We start from the raw sequence: 23525 nt of genomic DNA, 5'->3' as shown, positions 1-23525 counted from the left end.
ATCACTGCAGATGTGTAATGCTTTTGTCACATTGGAAAACATGACACTCTGCTCCAGTGTTATTTAATTAGTGTGCGTGAGTGTGTGTGTGTGTGTGTGTGTATGTGTGTGTGTGTGTGTGTTTGCTTGAGAACAGGAGGTTGGATAAAAACACAAAGCAAATACCCATTTACAATAACATTTAAACTGAAATGCCACAGCCTGACAAAATCTTGAGGTTGTGGTTTATTTTCCAAATGGATATACTGACAGAACCCTTTCACTGTATCTTAAATTCTAGTCTGGGGTATTTCTTCTTTTCATATCAGAGAGAAAAACCCTGCCAGTGGGGGAATATTTCAGTTTTATATACATCACAAACATATCAAAACACTACAAGATGAGGGTTAACAAAAGAGCACCAGTTCAGAGGAGCTTTTGATGATCTGATGCCAACACAGAAAGTCAAAACTACAGTAATGTACCACATGCAGTATTGGGCAATATAATTATATATATATATATATATATCATGAGACAAAAGAGAGTCTATCGACTGGTCTGGATTTTACTATGCAGTAGCTATCGCCTCAAAATATGTTATTGTATTGGACAATTGAGGCCAATCAATGATCAGGTTTAAGGCAGTATTGGTGGCCAATACATTGGTCAATATCACACATTTTTAAATGATCCAGCAAATCTGATCACATTCTGACCATAATCCTTCATCTTGCAATACTGTAACATGTTGTTACAGCCTGTATAAATTGGATATAAATTGTCAGATTATTGTATTTTTATTACTATATGTATCAATATTGCCATCTAAAATAATATATATGTAATATATAATATAGTATATTAAATATACTGTATGTGACAAAGTTTTTCCATATTGCCCACTTGATGCTGTAAGTTCAAACACAAGCACTTGATAAGGTGCTCCACTCAGCACTTTACTGTAAGTGTGAGCTTGTATAAAAAAAATCCAAATGTGTAACTGTCCACAAATGGAATAAATCACAGTTTGGTGTATTTCAGTACCCACATCTAAACAAAGTCTGTGGTCCTATTGGGGGAGCTGATTTTAATAATTAAAAAAACATTGGCTCCAGAATCATTGAATCAATTGAAGTGTGTTTAAAATCATGTTTTTTCTTATCGCTTGTTTAGATGAACACAAAAAGATAAAAGCAAAGGTTTTCATGCTCCTGTGGCTATGAAATCATTTGAACATCAGCTGCTTTTCTTACATTTCTTCTGGGTGGTATTACCTTTATGGCCTCACCAGTGTTAATTATCACAGTGCTAGTATGTGAGTGTTAGCCGGGAGACTTACTCTGAGTGTTGTAGCCCGAGGTCACATGCTGTGACTCCTAGAGAGATGGAGAGAGAGAGAGAGCCAGAGCCAGAGGGCGATGAGTTGAATGAATAAACCAACAGATGTCATTATTGATTTCACAGCAGTACAACGATGCCATTACACAGAATTCAGATCTTCTCATCTCCCTGCGTCGACGCTCCACCTCATTCTTAAAACTCACTGTCAGGATTAGTGTCACGCTGGGGGCTGAAAGCGCCACAACAGTCTTTCCTAATTCATTAACTACTAGGTCAGATTTGCTGCCTCGTGTTTACTTCTGTTTCTTTTGACATAACCACCAATGTGATTTTTTGCGTATTAAAGGTGATTCATAAAAGCACTCTGCAGCGTAAAAAAATACACCTGCTGTTTTAGTAACAACAACATTCCTGCCATTTCTGAGATAAATGTTGATTATAACAATTGTGTTTTAACGTCACTATGATTCCCTCTATTTACATTACATGGTGTCATAAAGCATTTTTGTAGTGGCAATTCTTCAGTCTCTGCTTTTATTGTGTCTCAGTTGTTGTTAATATTGTCATATTTCTGCACTTCACTTCTCAAACATGTTTCTGTTTTTTATGAACAGAAAATCATTTGTTGCACACCACAAGTTTTTGAAATAGAAAAATGGAAGTGGACTGAAGTGTTTCTTTATGTTAAGAAACTGACATTAGTACACTTTCTAATAAGGCCTCTTCTTCTGTGGGCCTGGTCGCACCAGTTTGTATCATCATAAATAAACATATTCCAATTGACTGAGTGGAGGGAACTAAGTAAATCAGTTAAAGCAACACAACACAAAATTCCGTAGAGTTCCATTTTAGTGAACTTAGTGACCAATATTGCGCCATCTTAACAATGCTGACCTCTGAAGAAATGAGTTCCAGATGGAGCAAGTTATCGTCGCTTATAAGCGTTGATGAACCATCCACATTTATAAAAACTGCTCTGCAAAAAAGGCATGGTTTGCAGACAGCTATGAGACAGGAGTAGAAATAATTGTAAAATTACCGTCCCGCTAGTGTGGTCATGGTTAGTAAATAATTTCCTAATGCTTTACATATCAGTTATAGGTCATTCATTTAAATATATTTTGGGTAGCCAGGTTGGGAAAAATCTCTTTAGTTGTTGACTTTTTAAATAGCCAAGTTGTCAAGAAGGTAATTTGTAATAAAATCCATGTTAATATTACAATAAATGTTAATAAATTGTTAAATAGTAAGATTAATTTTGATTTAATAAATTAACAATGAAAAGACAATAAAATGTCCGACTAGAGGAGAATAAACACCAGCCAAAAGATTTTCCCAACCTAGCAACCCAGGATGTGTTCTATTTAATGGCTTACAACTTACTATAAACCATTAGATTAAATAATCATTAATAAAGTGATTAATTTCAACAAAAAAAAGGATTTATAAAGGGTGCCTTGTTTAACAAGCAACTATTAACAGCTACAGAGCAGACATCTTTAGAGAAGAAGTGACTCTCTTCAAGAGCATGTCCACTTTCTCACAGGAGGTGAATTAAACATGCATTACTTAATTAACATTGTAATTTCATTGGCTGTCACTTGTGCCACTACACAGGATGAGGCAACAGTAATCTGATTCAATCGCAGCTATCACTGCCGCCGTGAATTTATGAATCAGATCTAATTTAGCAGCCTAAATATTTCCAGTGACAGACTAGTTCTGTGATGAGCCACTACTATCTGAAGGTTTTTCAACTGTTTCACATATTTCACATATATAACTTACTGACTCTTGCACTAATAAAGGAAAAGGATGCAGTCAGAGTACAAGTAGAGAACATGAAAACACCATTTAAGGAAGCGTACATTACCAGGCTTGTCATCTAAAATGAATTTGCACTAATAGGCTTCAATGTGAGCAGGCTTTATTTTACTTAGGGAAACAAAGGTGTCTGACAACGAAAGAACTCATACTAACCTTGTTTGGGATGGGGAACTTGGTCTGATCAGCCTTCCCAGGGGTGTGTATGGCTGTGAGAGGAGGAGGCCAGGAATGGGTCATCTCCTAAATACACACACACATTTGTAATACATGAATACAAATCATTTACAATAACTTAGCATCTCTGGCACTCGTCCACACTAAATGAAGTACATAACTCACAGTAAATGTACTTTTGCCCTCATGTGGAAAGTACCTGATGAATAACAATGATGACTAAAGTTGAGCAAATTTGTGCAAAGGGCCTGCTTATGCAACATCTTTGATGCAGAGGAGTTGAGTCAGCGTTCGATCAAGGTTGTGCTGAACCGTCCCTGTTAAAACTGGACTTTCTTATAACTTAGAGTATAAACTGAGAAGAGCATGGGGAGTTGGTGGCACACCAGGGATCAGTGTACTGAGAGTGAACTGAGTGCAGAGTTGTTCAAAATAAAAGCTGACTCCAGTTGGTTGCATTACAGCTAAGCAGCACAGCAGCAGCCACAGACTCCCCTTTCAATTATTCCAATCACACAGTCTTCTCAGTTGAATTCCAGTTTCAATATGCAGAAGCTTCAATTAGTTAACAAGATAAGCATACTGTGTGTGTGTGTGTGTGTGTGTGTGTGTTTGTCCTGCAGCTACAGAATCTGTTAGGTGTTAGCTGCTTCTTTTTCTCACAAAGAGTGAATAGGTATAAATTGGGAAATCTACTATTTTTCTATATTTATTTCTATATCTATATTTTTCATATAAGGAGATTTTCTCTTCCATTCCCGCTCTTTCACACACACACACACACACACACACACACCTACCACACAGCAGGTCATCAGTTCAAAGGGCTTGAAAGGTCACTGACATCACAATTTCCCATCATGCGTCTCTTCAACCCCCTCTGGGGTGGATGACTCATATTTATCAGATGACTCACATATTTGTGTGTTTGCCTGTGTGTGTGTGGGAGTGTGCGTGTATATGTGAGCTATGTAGCTCTACATTACTTAAGATCCCTGAGTATGAGTCTAGTCTATGTGCATGTGTGTATTTTCCCTCTGCTATCGTAATGCACTCGGCGTGACGGCATACGGTGAGTTGCTAAGCAACTCCTCTCTGACATCATCATGTCCCTCCTAGAAGAGTTTCTGTGTTTTGACAGACAGCACTTGTGTGTATGTGTGTGTGTGTGTTACTACTGCCATTGTATGCAATAAACTCTGTTCAAATGAAGTCTGTTACCCAACACACACACAGACACGGACACACATGCCACTGTGATTTTCCATTTTCATCTACCAGTCGTATCATCCATCATCTATCACATACTACACCTGAACACAAACACACAACATGCACACGTGGGGTACCACCGCGTTCATGAGCGGATCATCTGTCACGTTTTTCCCCCTCATGTTTCTTCTTATTGTCTTCCCTCATGTATGCATATAAATGGCTACTGACAACAGATTTAAGATTTATATTTAATGTAGTGTTTCATTTGTTACAGTCTTTGTCATTGTCGTTACGTTGAGCCAACAGAGCATGTTGATCACCATAGCTTCTCTTGCGTGCTTGGAAAGGGAGGGATGAGCACTGACTGATGGTTCATTCATGTGATGTTGGAATAATCCAGACTTAAAGCAGAGACTGAATGGTCTGAATGGCCAGACATTTACAGAACAGTTTATTAAAATATAGTTTTTTTATGGATTTATTGAAAATATACCAGTCATATATGTGACGGACCCTTTTTCCCCCACTATTTTACAGATAAAATGCCACATAAAATGAGAACTTTCATCAACATCTCTAAATGTCTTGCTATAAGACTTAAGGTGGCTCAAAGCTCTAACTGCTTTGAAGGGTCAGGAATATGACTTGGTGTACAGGAAACATCATTTTGAGAAAACGTAAAGATTAGCTAACGCAATAGAAACACACTTAGCATAAACATTACTGTTTGTCACATGAACACATCTCTTATAGATATATGATATATGGACTACCCAACATTGTGCTCTAGAAAACAAACTTTCAAATGATATATGAATTAATACGGAGAGTTTTAAAAAGACCTGTTAAACATTTAATTGAAAAGTGCTAACAAAGATGAAATTTACGCAATCTGAAGTTGATGAACTTAGTGTAAAATAGACAAAAAAATTATGTTTATATATATTATTCAAGATTGTTTTGTAAATTTTATGACAGTATGGTATTGCGAGCAATGTTGTCACACAAAGATGACAATGGAATGAATTTGTAGCTCCATGATTGTTTAAAACATGTCAGATGCGCAGTACAATTAACCTACATTTTTAATCGCAGTCTTCACGATTAGCTAATCACGTTCTTTCAAATTTCCGTTTGAAAGCCCAAGTAATAATAGTTGCTAAATAACAGATTGAGTGCAGAACAAGCAAAGTCACCATTTTTGACTGGGGTGTCTTGCCTTAAGAGCGCATGAACACACACTGAAGTCGGAAGAACGTCTTCTCAACTTGGGAATGGGACCATCTGAGTAGCTCGTGAATGCATCATGAGCCGATGGTTGCAATTTGCAACCTACACCACAATATGCCACTAAAATTTATGCACTGAACCTAAGTATAGCCACACACAAGTATTTATAACCAAATCAAAATAAAATGAGATGCAAACGTGTCTTCAGAACTTCTTAACCATAAATTATTTTGGTAAAACAATGTTGGAAATGTGTTTGCTGAAGAGCAGACAGCTTGAAGTCTTGAAATGCTTCCGGTGAACATTGGTCCGTGGAAGATACGACGGATTCAGACTCAGATTCAAAAGTTTTCATAGATTTTTTCTAGTGCTGGGCAACATTTAAATGTTTTAATCAATTCATCGCATTGTTACGCGCAAAATTAAATAATGAATTCAAAAGTAGTGTATTGCGTACTTTTAATTTAAATGTACTGCTATGTACACAAAAGCGCAATAACATGTGGTTTGCAAACACTTTCAACAAATAAGGTGCTTTTTACCAGCAGTATTCCCTTTACACAGCAGGAATAAAATTATTTCTAGTAAATCTCAACTTTAACATTAATGTAATCCAGTTTTCTCTGTGTTTTTTTTTTTTGAACAGGTATCAGCAGAAACATTTTTCTTTTATCAGGAAGCACCATCAACAGTCGATGTTCAATCCGTATCAAGTTTCCCTGTTAGAGTGAAGTGAAGTTGTCGAGCAAGGTGTAGCGACAAGCGGGTGCGTTCCCGTGAAACTGTCGCGGTCATGCTCACCTCACTCACACACACGCCCGCTGCCAATGTTGAATTGTCTTGAATTTTTGGTGTGTGACATGGAGCACAAATCATTGGAAGAGAGACTGATCGTCACTGTTTGTGAGTTTCCAGAATCTATTTCTGTTTACTAAACAGGACATCAACAGGAGGGAATTCACATGGCAGAGCATCCCCACAAAACTAGATGTAGGCCTATTAGTTATGTAGCCTATAATTTTAACTTTAGGTAAATAGGCTACAGCTGTGTGACACACAGAAGCCGTTGCCATGATTACTCTCCATAGAGCGCCTGTCGTTTACTCGCGGAGTGCTTGTCTCCCTGTCTGATCACCGGAGCAAAGAGCGGGACCAAGCGACTACGTTGTGATTTTAAGAACGTTCCTAAGACCGACATCTTCCCCAATACTAATCAGCATGCAGTGTGTAGCTATCCACTTCGCTATAGCATTTGATCACGCACACGCTGCACCCAGCGTAGTCTGCCGAAGCCTCCCGCTGCTTGCTTGGGTGGGTGATTTGCAGGCTGATCAACATCCCACCCCTCCTGTGGCCCATGGTTTGTGTATTCAGAGCCAGAGAGCAATGGACTTTCAAAATAATAATAATAAAAACTGCGTTAATGTGCGATAAAATAATTGTCGGTGTTAATTAATTAATGAATGAACGCGGTAATAACGCATAAACGTGCCCAGCCCTAATTTTTTCACTATAAATATTTCTCATTTCGGGCTGGGGGGTGTCCATAAAATGGTTAAGTAGGATACCTCAAACATAGTTTGATTTGTTTGTACACAGTTTATTTGCCTTCCAAAATCACAGTGAAAAGTTAATGAAACTTTAGGTAACCATGACAACAGTCCTAATACAAACATACTATATAAACTGACCCTAAGCTAATCTTTAAAAAGCGGATGTCAATTTAAAGTGAGTTCACCCAAATTACCAGAAAAAAAAGAAAGAAAACTAGTGGTGCTTCATCTATCAATGCCGATAGTCTTGCTTTTATTTGTCTAGGTTTTGGTCTTGTGAGATTTCTGCTTCCACGGCCCTCTCAGTTTTTATAGGGACTATTTTTTTTGTATAAAGTTGTTCCAGTGAAGAGAGTTGAAAGTGAGGTCTGTGGATTTCTCAAAACATATTTCGCTGTGTGCTGTGTGGTGTGGACCTCCATCACCTCCATGTTGGGGTGGCAGAAAATGACCCTTTATACACAGGCTGCAGTCAGATAGTATTTTTTTGCTTAGGAAGGTTCCAAACTGAGTGAAATGACCTGAAAGTGGCAGCCATGATAACAGCTGGTTGAATTCTATAAATAAGTAAAGGTGCTTCAATGCTTCCTTTCTTATCTCCTTTGGCAAACACTTTACCATCCTTTACAAACAGAAAGGATATAATGCCATCCCTCAATTCTTTGCAGCAGCAACATTTAAGCACCGCACTATTGTAGTTTCACTATGGCAGACCAATATAAATGTAGAAACAACAGAGCGCCTCATTTCTGCTCATGATACGATCCAAAACTAATTGAAATCCTTGCATGATTGTCTGAGCTCCAAATCCATGAATATAGATTTTTTCTCTTTCAAATCTATCCAGGAGTAATCTTGAAGAACAAGCATATTGAATTTCTTGTTAACAATATCATCATAACATCCTCCCATTGTGGAATGCACTAAAAAATGTATTTTCTCTACTTAAATGTATAAAAAGGTAAAAGGGACCCATCCCACTAATCTATATACATATGTCTGAAGATTATTTAATCTACCTCCTTGCTCAGTTCCTTATTTTAATTGAATTATTATTTTCATGGCTCAGCTTTCTCAAATTTTATATTGCCTTTCATGTTATCATATTATTTTAAGATTTCAGTCTTATTTGTTTTGTTTTGTTTTTTTATTTTCAATAGTATCTATTTTGTAAACTGAATTGAAGTAATTGATGGATACATGCACACTATGTGTAAAATGAAAACTTTCTTAGGAGGTGTGATTCTGTTTTGGACAGGAATCCTTACTTGAATTGTAAAGGACTGAGTTTGTCACTGTACTTATCTTCTATGTGGTAGAAATAAAGTTGGTTTAAAAAGAAAAGCCCAGCGTAAGTGCAGTCACATTCTCTCAGCAATTTCTCTTTGTCTTTACCTAAATCCTTATGAATTCTCCTTCACATCTTCCCTTAACACCTCATGACGTTTTTCACTAAGGTCAAGGGAAAGTGTTTTGAACAAGACGTAATTATTTTTGACTATTTGACCCCAACCTTGTTTTCTTTTGTTTAGTTGGCAAGTCTGAGGTGTCCTGATATATGAGATAATAGACACAAAGGAAGCGAAGAAGAAGAGGGTGTTTCACTTATATCCAAACTTGGGATTGCTAAATATCTATCTTTATTGTTTGGATACTTGTTTATTATTAGTTACCATGTCATATGCTAATGTATTGTATCAGAAGTCAGTTTGGTCTTCTAAAGGTTTGAAGGATGGCAATTTAGAGTCAGTTTCATGCAGCTCTACTTCCGTACACAATATATCTGATACACACTGTTAACTTGAACTGTGAAAACATCCAAAACAACAATGTTTCTGTGACGACTGACTTGTAGCTGTGCCGCCACAGAAAGGGAAAAATGAACCGTAGGCCTCCGCTCTGATTCACCTCACCTCACATTTTGAACTCCTCGATCTTTCCACTTGACATGGCAAAAAACCACAGACTGTATTCAATAGCGCACCGATATTATTGGCAAAGGCTTTTTATGCAGCTCACAGCACGGTATCTGTCACACAGCCTGTTGGCCAGCATATTGATTTGTGAAAGGGAGAGAGAGGTGAATGACAGAGGGCAGAGAAGAATGAAGAGAAGAAGACAGACAGGGAGAGAAAGAGAAAGCTAGCACAGTACGTGATATGACAAAGAAGAGAGAGGAGATGGAGACAAATACAAAGAGGAAGACAGAAAGAAAAAGATAACTTGACATCAAGCAGGCAGAGACGGGGCTTTGTCTTTATAGCTGCAAATCTTCTGTCTGGCGAGAAGGTTTGTGGGAAAACATTTCTGTTTAGACATCCTGCTGAAAGAACACAGTAACAAAACAAAAAGACAGGGGAGGACAGGAGGGGAAAGAGGGGGGAAAGAGTGACGCTTGATGTAGTTTTGATGACATGCAGATAGGAAAAGAGGAGGACAGAAAGATGAAAGGAGGGTAAAGGAAAATTGTGGAAAAGATTTCTGCATGAAGTCATCCTACAAAAACAAAAACTTGTATAATCATTGACCCGAGCCAACAGATCTCTTTCTTTTCCCTCCCACTGCCCCTTATTCCCTCTGTTTCTCTTTTCCCTTCAGCCCTGTCCTTTCCTCCTTAAAACCAGACTCTCGGGAGAGAGATGAAGTTCTTTGTGAGCAAACACAAAACAGCTGATAATCAGTGCAAGTACTCTGTGTGTGTGTGTGTGTGTGTGTGTGTGTGTGTTTGTGTGTGTGCCCAAGCAACATACCCGCAAAATCTCTTCAACACAGCTGGAGTCATTTGGTAGGCTGACCTGGAGAAAACAAAGAAGAGAGAGAAACAGACTGACTTCAATACTTTTCATAGATCCATCAAATTACATGAGAGTTAAAAGCAAATAAAAAGTAAAGCAGATCCATCCACTCCAGTCAAAGCCACTGCCAAGGTTTCTTTTCTCACACTGCACATATGCAATTTTCTTAATAAATTATAATTGTAAATAATCTCCTAATCATCTTTGAAAAAATGGGTCTGTGATATCAGACAGAGGTAGACGGAAGCATACTTTTCATTTCTAGACAGTGACTGTTGATTTAGCTGGCCAAAATGAGCTAATGAAACTACCGTTATGAGTTGGTTGAAAATACCGTCTCCAGCTGAGTTTTAAGTGTTTCCAGCTGACTTATTTTAAAACTAGAACCATGTCTAAAGGGCTTAAATATGCACTTAATGGCTACATTTATGATACCGAGCCTAAAGACTGAGGCTAAAAAGCATGTCCCAGGGAATAAGTCAGCATCCACACGAGTTGATGAAACATGTAAAAGACATGGCGGCTGTGGCTCAGGAGGTTAATCGGAAGGTCGGCGGTTCAATCCCTGGCTCCCCCCTGGCTCCCCCTGGTTGCGTGTCGAAGTGTCCTTGGGCAAGATACTGAACCCCGAATTGCCCCTGTTGGCTATTCCGCCAGTGTATGAGTGAGTGTGAATGTTAGTTTCCGTTTGAGCACTTAGGCTCAGTGTATGAATGTGTATGACTGGTGAATGCAGATGTAGTGTAAAAGCGCTTTGAGTGGTCGAAAAGACTAGAAAGGCGCTATACAAGTACGGAGCATTTACATCCTAAATAAAACATTTTTTCTTGTATTAAAGTTTGGAGCTAGTATAGTCCCAGTAACCTATTATACGCACGATATAAAGATAAGATCAGAGAGTTAATTTGCTGTGTAAGGCTCTTTGGTGACTGTGTTTGGCTAACGTTATATCAAGTAATGCTTACAGAGCAGGACATTGCCCGCTAACATTAGCCTGATCTCTGTTAACTTCCAGGATTGGCTCTACCACAGGGGGAAATACATGTGTCCTTGTGAAGGTGGCCTTGCAAGTAACAATCAGCTACAAGCTAAGCTAAGCTCATTGTAAAGATTGCATCTATGTTAGAGTTGATAAACACACATGTTACGGCTACCGAAGGCAGCCATCTATGTCTTGTCACTGTTGCTGCAATTTTTAAAGGATTCCTTACAATTTTGCTCATGTGTTTTTGGTTTGTAAAAAGATTAAAAAAAATAAAAAATAGACACCACCTTCCAAACTCTTTAAATTACAAGAATTGCTTTTACCACACCACTTTGGCATGGTGACAAATCCAAAGCTTGACAGACCTGCCAAGCCTAGTTGCAGTTTCTAAGCTGTAACTGGACATTCATTGTTCTGTGGAGGGATTTAGTCAAGATCAAAACATTCATCAATTTCAAAACATGAAAATAAATAAAGCCTTATTAATGCTTCTGTTGTAAATCTATAATAATACTCTGAAAGTCAAAATATTTGTCCATTTTGGTTGTCTTGTGTGATTTATAAATACTGGCTCTTTCATATGGGCAGAGAGAAGTAATGAGGGGATATTGAGAGCTGAGATATTTCAGTTTTCAAATTCTAAAAAGCCATGAAATGCCTGTGGATTGGCCTGTGTCGTGTTAACCACACGCTATTTCAGCTTGACAATTCATGGGACTGACTAGATTTTGGACAAAGAAACTGTTTGAGCTTAGACATACTACTCTGATTGAATTTACCAGTTCAGCAACCGCACACTGCTAATCTGTGTTAACATGTGCCGTTGTCAATAAATTCTTTCCTACTGAACAGAAATGATCTGAACTGACGATTATAGCGACATTACACCGGGTGCTTGGGCTGTCAATTCGGACAGGTGTGTAACTCTAACAACACAATTTAAAGTGAAAGTCGAATCCAAAATGAAAATCCAGGGTTTCTCCTGCATAGAGAATAACAAAGCCTTCCCCGCATCTAGCTCTGATGCACTTTGTGGATTTCTGTCATTTTCCAGGAAAAATGCTGCCAAAACTTCCAGAGAGGAAGAAGAGTCTGTTTGGCTAGACAGCAACGCAAGAGTGTGCTTTCAGAATGAACAGGTGTTGGTAATGCTCTTGCCACACAGCAGAAATAATCACTAAAGAAAACAAATCTTTTTTTCCACGCCGTTCGATATTTAATATAGTTTTATATTGTCAGCTGGAATTTAAAAATACACAATACACATAAACACATCTGTGTTCGTGAACACTGCTCTATGTGCCTACATGTATGACTGGTCCTGTACAGCAATTACAAAGCTAGTGTTTATAGAAAGTTACAGATGAACATTTAATATCGAGGAATTTACATCAGCTATACTGCAAGAGGACCCTGAACTATCAATGAAAACAACAGCGTATGTTTGATTTTTTAAACAACTTGCTGTTTGTTAACTGTTTATATTAACACATGAACTTTTATGTTGTATTGATTTAATGTAGAACAGGGCACCTTTGTTTTTTTATTAAATGTGCATTAATGTGATAATTATTTTCTTCAATCATGTCATTATTAGAACTCATAAAATACATACATGCTTGTAAAAAGTCTTTGCTTTAGCCAGTTGAAGGCACGTTACACGTTCATGTGTGCATGTGATCAGATTGATCCAGGAAAAATCCTGAAATCTTAATGTCAAACACTGAAATGTCAAACAACAAATTTAAACACAAGTCAAGAAATGCTTTCTTTGTTGCTGGAACTCTTGTCAGTTCAGCCAAAGTGCATATTTGCTGCAAATACAAACTACAGAGTTGTTCTTCTGTTTAATAAAATGAACTGTTATTATCCGCTGTTGGAAACACATGACTTTGTTAGCTAAAACCTATAAGACACATGAATAAATGCCCATTGCCAAATTCTTGCTTCCAAAAAGGAATTGAAAGCAAAATAAAGCAATTTGCTGGGCCAGATCTGGGCTTAGATCAATCCAACATACAGGCTCATTAAAGAAGAAAGAGAGTGAGGAACAGCTGGAGGAAGGGAGAAAGACTGAAAGACTGAGAGCAAGTCACTGTAGAACCCATGTCTCACATATTGTAGCACCATAACCTCTGTCACACACCATTAGTAATAGCACCAACATGAACAGAGGAACAATTTAGTAACCATGATGAGGAGGGTGACATCATCTTCAGCCTTAAATCAAAACAATAAAAGTAATTCTAGCTGGAGTGTTTCTGTGTGTGTGTGTGTGTGTGTGTGTGTGTGTGTGTGTGGTAGACAGAGTCAAAACTGCTTGAGCTCAACAACAAAACATCCATCTGAATGTTTTTTAGACATGAGCTAAGCTCATTACACTACATCAACATTATGATGTTTAGACAGTGAGTCAACAGGAAACCATAGTGGGAGGATGAAGATGTGCGCTTTCCAACAAAAGATCTGAGGTTACATTCAACCAAAACTGTTTTGACGCGTCAGTGTGTTGGGAAATAGACTGGCGCTGTTAGGATGCTGCCGGTGTGGGTGTAACCCTAAACCTACATTCACTGATTGTGAGGCCACCAGCTGTAAACACAACATTTACCTTTTATCAGTATCAAACATTTAGAAGACAACAAACAAAATGATTAACATTCAGGATGAACTACCTTTAGCCTCAACTAGGAAAATATCTGGCTCTTAAGCTGCTTAATGTTCAACTATGTTCACCAGCTAGTTAATTATTAAAGGCTAATTAGACCAGTGAGAGTGAACCACAATAACTAAGTAGCCTGTACAACCAAAATAATCACCTGAATGACACTAAAAAGCCTTGTAGAGCTGAATAAACTGCAGATCCAGATGCTTGATTCATCACTGTGAGTGATGACATTTGCAGATACTTGATACCACTGTTGATATAAAAATATCTTTTAATGCAGCTTACAGATTTTTTTTTCCATTGTGGCATTTCAATACATAACAATCTGTACATTGATGTTACAGTAATGTACTTATATGTACTAATGTACTCATTAAAGCTACTGTGGGACAAAAGGGAAATAGGTTTACAAAATAGAAAATGACTATGACAGCAAATTAGGTCAATTAAAGGTACTAAAAAATACTATAATATTAATATTCAGATGAGCTTGTGTTATTAAAGGCTCTTTACACTGTACAAAGCAGGGAATGCAGATGTTAATAACATCAGCCATCACATACTTTCACCAAGCAGTTTTATGAGATACTTCCTTCTGTTCAAAAAACTGCAGGCATTTATAAATGACTAAGATGTGACACATGCTTTCAAGTGGCTTTGTTGCAGTCCCTCATATCTGCCTAACTGTGTGAAAGCTCCACCTCTTCTCTTATGTCTGCACTGACTCTTGTCTTGGATCATTAATGAGAGAAAAAAAAAACTATTTTTCACAGAATATTGCCCCCCTTCCCCTGGCTCCGTAATTTATTTATTTATTTTTACCTACAGTGGCCCTAATATGCTGTAATAAAAGCTTAATTAATTCCTCACACCCGAAAAGTAAGTGTAGATGGTGGAAATACAAAACAGAAAATAAATCTGACAAAATAAATATTTAGAAAACTAGCTCGGCCACAGTCTTACTTTGCTTTTCATGATGTTCTAGGACTTGCTCCGATAGCGCCTAAATTGTATGTTACTGTCTTTACTTTGTTATACTTTGTTGCCCATTAATTTGACAGTGATGTATTGATTTACAAATATATGACATACAATTTAATAAAAACACTTTTGTCCCAAACCAATTAGAAGTAGACCCTTTGCGCTTCCTGTGTCATGGTTTCACACTATCAGGTGGCATATTTGATAAATGCAAACATTTAAATGTGATTTTCCACTTTGTATATAAAAACCCAGCTGACAGACAAAAATGGAAACACTCATATGATTTCAGGCTCAGTGAGTCTGTCTATTTCTGTCTCTATCCATCCGTCTATACATCTGTCTCCCCCTGCCTCACTTTAACCATCCCTGTCCATCACGGTTGTGTATAGTTCACTGGAGCATAACGCTGATACTACCAGGGTTTGCTGTTTGATTCCTGTTTGCAGCACGGACCTCTCAACCAGATGGCACATTGTTTGTATTATAATAAACATTGGACCATGTAGTAATTTCAAACATAGAAGTCTGTTCTGAGCTCAGTGAATAGAAACTGGCTTTAATGGATTTTAATAGACATCTTACATGTACTTACGTGTTTGTGTGTACGTGCGTGTCTCCCTAATTGATCGTACCGGGAGATCACGGTTAATGTCAAGGACTTAGAGACAGAGGGAAAAATAAAAGAGAAATGAAAAATGAGCGAGAGCCGGGGAGGAAGTCTGCAGGAGGAGAGAGGACAAAATGCAGAGAGAAAATAGAAACCAAAGAAAAATGAGAAAGAGAGAGAGAGAGGGGGAGAGACAGAGAGAGAGAGATATTCGGGGGAAAATATAGCCGAGGCAATTACTGAGGCAGAAATCCTTTCTCTCTGAAATAGCTGCTGAGATAGATAGACGTCTACACACATGTACACATCAACTATCTCTCTCACACTCACACACACCAACCTTAAGGCAGATACACTCAGTCATAGAAAGGTACATGTGGATATACAGGGACACACAAACACCTAAGCCTAAGATTGCTTGTTTTGTCTCAGCCCAAAACCTGAAAATATTTATATTATATATAGGACAAAGAAAAGCATCAAATCGTCACAACTGAGAAGCTGGAACAAGAGACTATTTGGCGTTTTTGCTTGAAAAATGGGGATTAATGAAAACGATTAATCAAATACTATTATACTATTTTTCGGTGGAGATCTATGCACATTGTAATAATAACCTTTCAAATAATAACCTTGGCAAATCTAACTTTCACAATTGTCCAATTATAAAATTATATTATGAACAAAGAACGTAGTCAACTGTCCCAGGTTTTTCATAATCATCCACTGAGAGGGACTCATCAGAAATGACGGACATTTTACTAAAAAAGTGCAGCTATTAAATTATCAAACGATGAGCAATAAAACGTGAAATGGAACTCATCTTCATTGTCACCCAAGGTCACTTTCACACCTGTAGTTCGATTGAGTTGGTTCAGAGCAAGGCCAAAAAATGATTTATTGTTGGCTTTTAGCTATGGTGTGTTTTCACTTTTTACAAGCAACTCAGAGCTATAGCATGGCATCACGTGTGCTGACAGGTAAAGCATATATTGGATGTGTTGGGGATGGTCTTACCCCCATGAAATCAAATTAATTAATAAATGTTAATAAATGTTTTTAAAGTGTGTGAATAAACCCAGAATTGTAACCCTAACTCTCAAGGTAGGGCATCAGTGCGCATGGGTAGGTGTGTAGTGGCAGAAGAGGAACTTGCTGCAGAGACGAAGCCTAAACTTCACCGTTGTTGTGCAGAGTTGTCCGCACCTCGCGGGACGTTCGGATCATTTATCACCATTGATGAACCACACAAAAAATAATACATCGTTTTTAAATAGTACTTGAAATAGACCCGTGAGGAACTGCGATGTGCGTGCAGCTGTCGGCCGCACAGCATGCACGCAAAACTCTGCACAAGACATCCAGAGAGAAAAGGGTCAACAATAAGACTTAGTTTAGCTTGAAATGTACAGTGTAAGTTACAGTAACTAATGAATAGAGACTACAGCTGTGCAGCTTCTCAAGTTCAAAGCGGAGCTACAACCCCCGCTCGCAATCGCCGCACACAAACGCATATGATTCGACTATCAGTTGACTATTATAGGCAAGACTTGACAATTCTGATTGGATTATGTAAATCCTTAGTCGTGGACAGCCCTAGTTTATTCTCAGATGTCCCACATATGACATGAAATATGGCCTGACACTCAGTTCTGATTGGCTGAATGAGTGCTTATTACATCAATTTGTCATATTAGCGAGGAGCCACTTTACACTCCACAAACATCCACCTAAACAAAATTGCATAACAAACATGTTTAATGTGATTCCAGTCAGATTATTTCCTTTTACATAACTGTGTCTTTTCATGTTTCAAATCCAGCGTCTTGTTTCTTTTGTACTGGGATTAAAAATCATTAAGAGATAATTATAGTAATGTGTTTGAGACTGAAGAAAAGGGCTCCTCTCTCTGTATTTGTGTGCAAGAGAGAGAGAGAGAGAGAGAGAGAGAGAGAGAAAGAGAGAGATGAATGAATCAGTAAAAGCATGTGGGATGACAAAATGTGAATTAATAAAAACAACCCAGAAGACATGCAGTCTATTCATATCCACAATAACATAGAGATAGTAACATTTGACATGGAGATTGGCAGGCAGAAAAGATAAAAGGGAGAAAAGAAAAGAGAAAAAAGAGAAAATGAGAGAGGATAATGAGCAAAGAAACAGAAAGATATGCAAGGACAAAGTCAAATGGACTCAAATCCAGAGCCTGATGAATGTAAACACTTTCTCCTGCACTGCCTTCTGAGAGCTATTAACTCATCCTCTCCTATTTCTGTTTTATTTTAGAACCATTTTCTCGGGAAAATGAGGAAGAGGTTTACTTTGTTGGCTAAATTACACAAAGTCACTGAACTTCATCTTTTTTTTAACTCGGCCCTCCTCGACACCAGAGAGACCCAAAATGTGCCACAGAGAAAGACCGTTGCTTTGCTGTCATGAAAAATGTCAAAGTCAAATGAAAACCGTCAATCATCCTCTTGGCCCGACTGAAGTTTTGAGTCGTATACGGTTCAGAATGAGGTCCAACAGGGTTTGGAAAATCTTCAAGGATTTTTTGTCCACAGGCTTCTCATTTATTCAGTTTCATCTGCTCCTTTTATCATCCATATTTCAGCTGTTTACAGAGCTGGAGTGACCGCCATCACTGGGATTACCAGCATGCGAGATAGATCACAAGCACTGCCCTCAGAGGAGACTCTGTGTGTGTGTCTGCGTTGGTTCAACAGCTGCTGTGTGAGATCCACTGTGTACACTCATATGTGAGCATGTTTGTGTATGAGTCAGCCTGCCTAGTAATCTAAAGATCGTTGGGTATATCCATAAGTAGGTCTTTCACCCCAGTGTACACACTTTCTTTGACCTAATCTCTCAAATAAAAAGTCAGCTGGTTTTCTGGCTTGTATTGTAAGTTTTGTGGTCCTCTTTAAAGTTGCTGCAAAAGAAATCTTTGTTGCTGTTACTAAAGGGGTTTTCACTGTCACAGTACTATAGCCATTACTCATGTTGATGATGTGCTGAACACAATTATACTTCCTGTATCTCTCTCATTCATGCCATGACTCTGCCTGACGAGCTCAGTCTCTCTTGGTCTCAGTGGTGGCTGAATGGCATACATCATTGTCCCACCATTAGCGGTGTTGGCACTTACTGGTGATGGTCATAGTTGTGTGTCTGATGTCATGCTCTGGACACTACAGTTGTATGGAATCTACTGAGCATAAAGCTGGGCAAACAGGAGGCGGATTTTGCTCCAGGGGTGGTTTGAGAAGTTTCTGTTGTACCTCTACTTGTCACTATTGCAATCCATTGCAACCAACATGAAGCAAAGGTGCTGTTGTAACTTATTACAACCACTTTCCTAGCCCGCAGGGGGAGTGTTTGATACTCGAAAGTTGAGCCTGAACAATACACTTCTATTGATATTTGAGAGTAAAAAAAGATTTGATAAATAGTCCAAGATTTGTATTTCAAATATAAGCAGAACAGTTATTTTATATAAGTTCATTTTCTCAAATGTAGGCGTTACAAAAATGGCACAAGATACTTCATTTTTAAAGAGAAGCTTAACACCAGCTGAGAAGCTGGTTCAGAAACAACACAAGTGAAACTTTCTACCAGAAAGAGCAGTGAAATACTGTTTCTCAGGCGACTGCCAAAATTTCTATGCCAACATAAGTGCCTAAAACAAATTTCAAATTCATGTTTTCAGATGTCTCATGTGAATGTCTAAAAATTAAATATGCCTTTTTAATGTAAGTTCTGATCACATGTTAAATGTCCAAATTGTGCATCTAGTGATTTGCTCTGACACTGAAATAGAATAAAGACATTGTAATTTCAATTAGTTACCACCAGAGGTGGAAATGAACTTTTTGGCTCACCTGCCAAGGTAGCTGGTAGATGAAAAAATCCACAGGTATTTAAGATATTTTACCGGCCAAAATAATAAATTGCCTTTTTGTGTCACACGCATATTTATTTTGGTCCTTGTAATTGAGATAATAAGGTATTCTGTCAAATACAAAGTTAAAGAAGAGGCCAGAGTGCATTAATGCTATTAAATGCACATAAGACATAACAGTAGATTGTTTTCTAAATGTACAAGATGCTTTTTAATCATTTAACTTAAATCTCATCAGACTGCTCACTTTCTACAATCACTCTCGTCTGGCCTCCTGGTTCTGACCAACAGTGTCAACATTTTTTATGGTCTATAGTCAGTGTCAGACACTAGACAGGACTGGCAACTTAATTTTTTTAATGGTCTGCTTCAGCCTCCTTTTCGTCTGTGTTTCTTCATTTTGTTGGTTTGGTTACTACACCTGGTAAATGTTGCCACATTACGGTTGTAGCTAGCTAGCTAAATGCTAAAACACTCCAAGCACAACTTTCGTAACTCCCAACACAAGCTGCTTTCACAATGCCTTATTTTCCGGAGCGCTGTGTGAAAGCACATATGGCTGCAGATTGTGCTGCAAACATTTGCTCTGTATGATTGAGCGAATGCGGCACACTGGCGGATATTCTTTCTGCGTTTACTGCAGGATCTCTGTATGAAAGCGGCTACGCTCTCCAGTCTTTCCCTTTGGACTCCTATCTCCCAACGCCCACCCCCCTACAAATATACACCAATCAAACACAAGTAACATGAAGCAAACAGAAACAGTAACCAATGAACCCCCCTAATCCGTGTGTTACATGATTTTAGATTCCTGGGTACAGCAGGGACCAATTTAAGTGCGACACACAATGCATGGCTGCTGTTACCGTCAAATAGATATTATATGTTGATATCATGCGGAATACATTTTCCCGCCAATGCGGTGGGTTTCCTTCCGACATTTAGTCGCCAAACCGAAAATCTACCCGCATTTGACACTTGGTGGGTGTTAATTTTAACCCCTGGTTACAACTATGCTTTTCCTGCTATGACATGTCAAAATGTTTGCAGTGGAAAAGTTGATGGCTGATAATATTTGCTTTTCTACTTTTACTTTTATTCATTCCGTTTCCTTGATGCATATCCATCATGGTGTCCATGGTTGCCTTCCTCTTTAGTTGTCTTCTAAACTAACTGTTTCCTTTCAGCAGAGGTCACTATACAGTCCCAGAGTTGCCACACTAGTATAAGTGAATGGCAAGGTTACAATATATTTCTGTACATATACATACACATGTACCAGTTTTCCTCACTCTCTCTTTTTCTCTGTCTTATCATTTGTTTGTCTCTTGCTCATTCACTGTCCTCTCAGTCCCCTTTTTTTCTTCCATCTCTCCCTCCATTTCTCTACCTCTCCTTCTCCATCTCATTCTCCCCACACCAAGCTGTGGAGAGGCAGATAAGGAGTTGATTTACCATCCAATTAAATGTGGCCATTGAAACATTGCTTCAAAAAAGCCTGTCGTTTTCACCCTGTGCTAATTGGCCTTTCTCTAGTAGCATGTGCATGTCTTTGGACGTGTGAGTGCTTTTTTGTGTGTGTGTGTGTGTGTGTGTGTGTGTGTGTTTGTGAGCTTTACTTAAGACCAGCAGATTCAGATTGTGGTTGTTCCCCACTTTAAAAAGGGTCACTTAGTTTAAACTAAGATGTATGTAGATGTTTTGTGTCCTCTGGCATAGCATGGTGCTTCACATTCTTTCTTTTCTTGCCTTTCTAAACATTCAACCGTCCAAATGAACCATGGTATACATATTGATTTTAAAATGTTGTCAAACCTCCAATAATTATTATTTTTTATATTAACATCATCACTACATGTGAAAGGGGTCACAAACCCACAGAGAGTAATCACCTAACCCTGCAGTTCTTTAGAGGCTAAAACGGCACCTTTTTTAGCTCTTTGTTATGGTTTTATAGCACATTTACATACAGTTTAGTCTTGTCTCTCACATAAAATGTATTTTAAGCAGCAGCAGGCAGCTGTTTTCAGTCAGCTTCAACAAGCCCACTCCACACAACCTGCGCATTACCAAATGGCAAAAAGACAAGAGTTAGGATAGTTGAACATCTAGCTAGCAGACTTATTTGTCAGGCGTTAGGGTTAGGAGTTAGACTAAAACAGAGCTAAAAGGAGTGTGAATATTGAACTGACATTTGTCACATGGCAGAAACATTACTTTAATGTAATTCCAGTGTTGCTCTGCTGGATGTGAAAATAAGCAACTGTTTGCTAATATGTTAGCAATAACACGGTGCTATCTCGGGGTGTGTGTCTGAAAAAACAGCAAAGCCTGTTCTCTAGAGTATTTGATATTCACACACACACACACACACACACACACACACACACACACACACACACAGTATTAATAGTGTACCTCTCCCCATCACTTTCTTTCTCTGGCACACATGCACACACACTGAAAAGAGAGTTTTTATAGAATTTTAATAAATCCATGAGAAAGCATCCTCTAAACTCATTTATCAAACATTTAACAGTGACTTAGCCATTAAAGGGGGTGAGAGAGGGATAGAGGAGAATAGATTGAAGAAGAGGAGCTATGATCAATGCCAGTGGACCATATAATTGCACCAGGAGCGGTTTAGCTGAAAACATTAGCCTTGTTTTCTGATGGATCACATCCTGGAGCCAGCCAGCCAAGCTAAACCCTTCAATCTGTATAAGTACGACCACTAAAATGAACTAAAAGTTTTCTAAACAATTGATAGGCTGATAAAATGCATTGTTTCCATTTTTAAGAAAGAATAAGTGATAGTTATTAACTTTCTCAAAGTACTTCAAGCCCCCACTCAAAATTATGATTTTTCTTCTTATTCCTACAGTTGAATATTTGAGCTTCACTGTGTAGAACGATGTACGTGCAGAGTTGGACACTCTGTCTGGCTGTTTTCACGTTCATCTGCTGAAAGTGGAAAGTTTCTCTGTGCTCACTGAAAATCTGATTTTAATCATTTGTCACATAATGCTTGGAAGACAATCCTTGACGTTACAACCTGGAAATTTGAACATACGCTAAGAATGGACCTCACAGTGAATCAAGAGACATTATTCCTATCAGACACATTATTGTTCAAAGCAGATATATATATGTTTTAACACATGTCTGGAGGGGATATTTAAAACCTAGTCTTTTCTTTGTTCTTTACATTATAAGCAGACATTGAAACCAATGTTGCAACTGTAATGTTCAAGCCTTTTCATGTTCAACATATCTTTTTCTTCTCCATCGATTTGCAGGCAGAATAATGTGGGTTTTTTTCACTCACCGTCTGTACAGGAACACACACAGTCATGTTCATGAAAAGAACTACAGCACATAATTTCCTCAGCAACAACAATAACTGGCACCACTGACCTTCCGCTGAATATTTTTTCACCTAGTGCAGTACCAAGCGTGCCAAGACGTGAGTTTTCAGCTCACTTTCACCCCATTACAGAATCTTTTCTAGCTGCTCTTCTCTGAAAAATACTGCAGATATGTGACAAGTGAAACCATCCACTTCAAGAACCATTTGTCCCTGCTGTTATGTGGACCTGTCACAATAATGTCACAACACTGGTTGGTGTGTGTTCCAAACGTCCCATCCTCAATGTATTGTGCTTCATTATTACACATGCATATTCTATAAATAAATATTTCTGTGATTCATAACAGCTTAACTGTCTCTGATTGAGCTAAAGGCCCGACACTCCTACACAGGTGTTTTCAATTATTCTGGCTGGTTATACCTCTGCTCAGGTTGGCAAAGCATTGCTAAAGATAATGTAAGTATTACATCCCTATAAGTGAGGTGCAACAAAACATCAGGACAGTAAGAATGATGTCATTTAAGCACACTTGCCAGGGCTCCACAGTGCAAGTATTTTACTTGAAAAAAATAAGATATGTTTAATTAGTACTCAGCACCATGTAGACCATTTTACTTGATTTAACGATAGTAATGTTTAATAGTAACATTATATAATTAATACATACAATTATACTATCATTAAACTATTAAATTAACAATATGTAAGCAACAATCTAAAAATACCTGAGTGGGTGGAGCCTAAGAACCACAGTTTTACAAATCTTTACAAACCTGGATAACAAAAAGAACTTTGGTCATTAAATAAATAATATAACATAGTAATGGAAATGACTTATTTGTGATCACTTCATATCTACTTAGCTAATGAATTAGCTTACTTTGTTATG

General features: G+C 38.1%; 1 protein-coding gene across 2 annotated transcripts in view; it reads right to left on the bottom strand.

The window, feature by feature from the left end:
- The window catches only part of aff2 (AF4/FMR2 family, member 2), a 206142-nt gene that overhangs the window by 61196 nt on the left and 121421 nt on the right, over positions 1 to 23525 (bottom strand). For both annotated transcript variants that reach the window (XM_046029879.1, XM_046029880.1), the window contains exons 5-7: positions 10073 to 10117; positions 3304 to 3390; positions 1322 to 1358 (exon numbers count right to left, since the gene is read on the bottom strand). In XM_046029879.1, coding sequence (XP_045885835.1) covers positions 1322 to 1358; positions 3304 to 3390; positions 10073 to 10117 — 169 coding nt within the window. The remainder of the gene's footprint in view (positions 1 to 1321; positions 1359 to 3303; positions 3391 to 10072; positions 10118 to 23525) is intronic.

The sequence above is a fragment of the Micropterus dolomieu genome, linkage group LG19 (assembly GCF_021292245.1).
Source record: "Micropterus dolomieu isolate WLL.071019.BEF.003 ecotype Adirondacks linkage group LG19, ASM2129224v1, whole genome shotgun sequence".
NCBI classification, from domain to species: domain Eukaryota; kingdom Metazoa; phylum Chordata; class Actinopteri; order Centrarchiformes; family Centrarchidae; genus Micropterus; species Micropterus dolomieu.
Note: the sequence above shows the minus strand (reverse complement) of the source record. Positions and strands in the feature narration are given on the sequence as shown.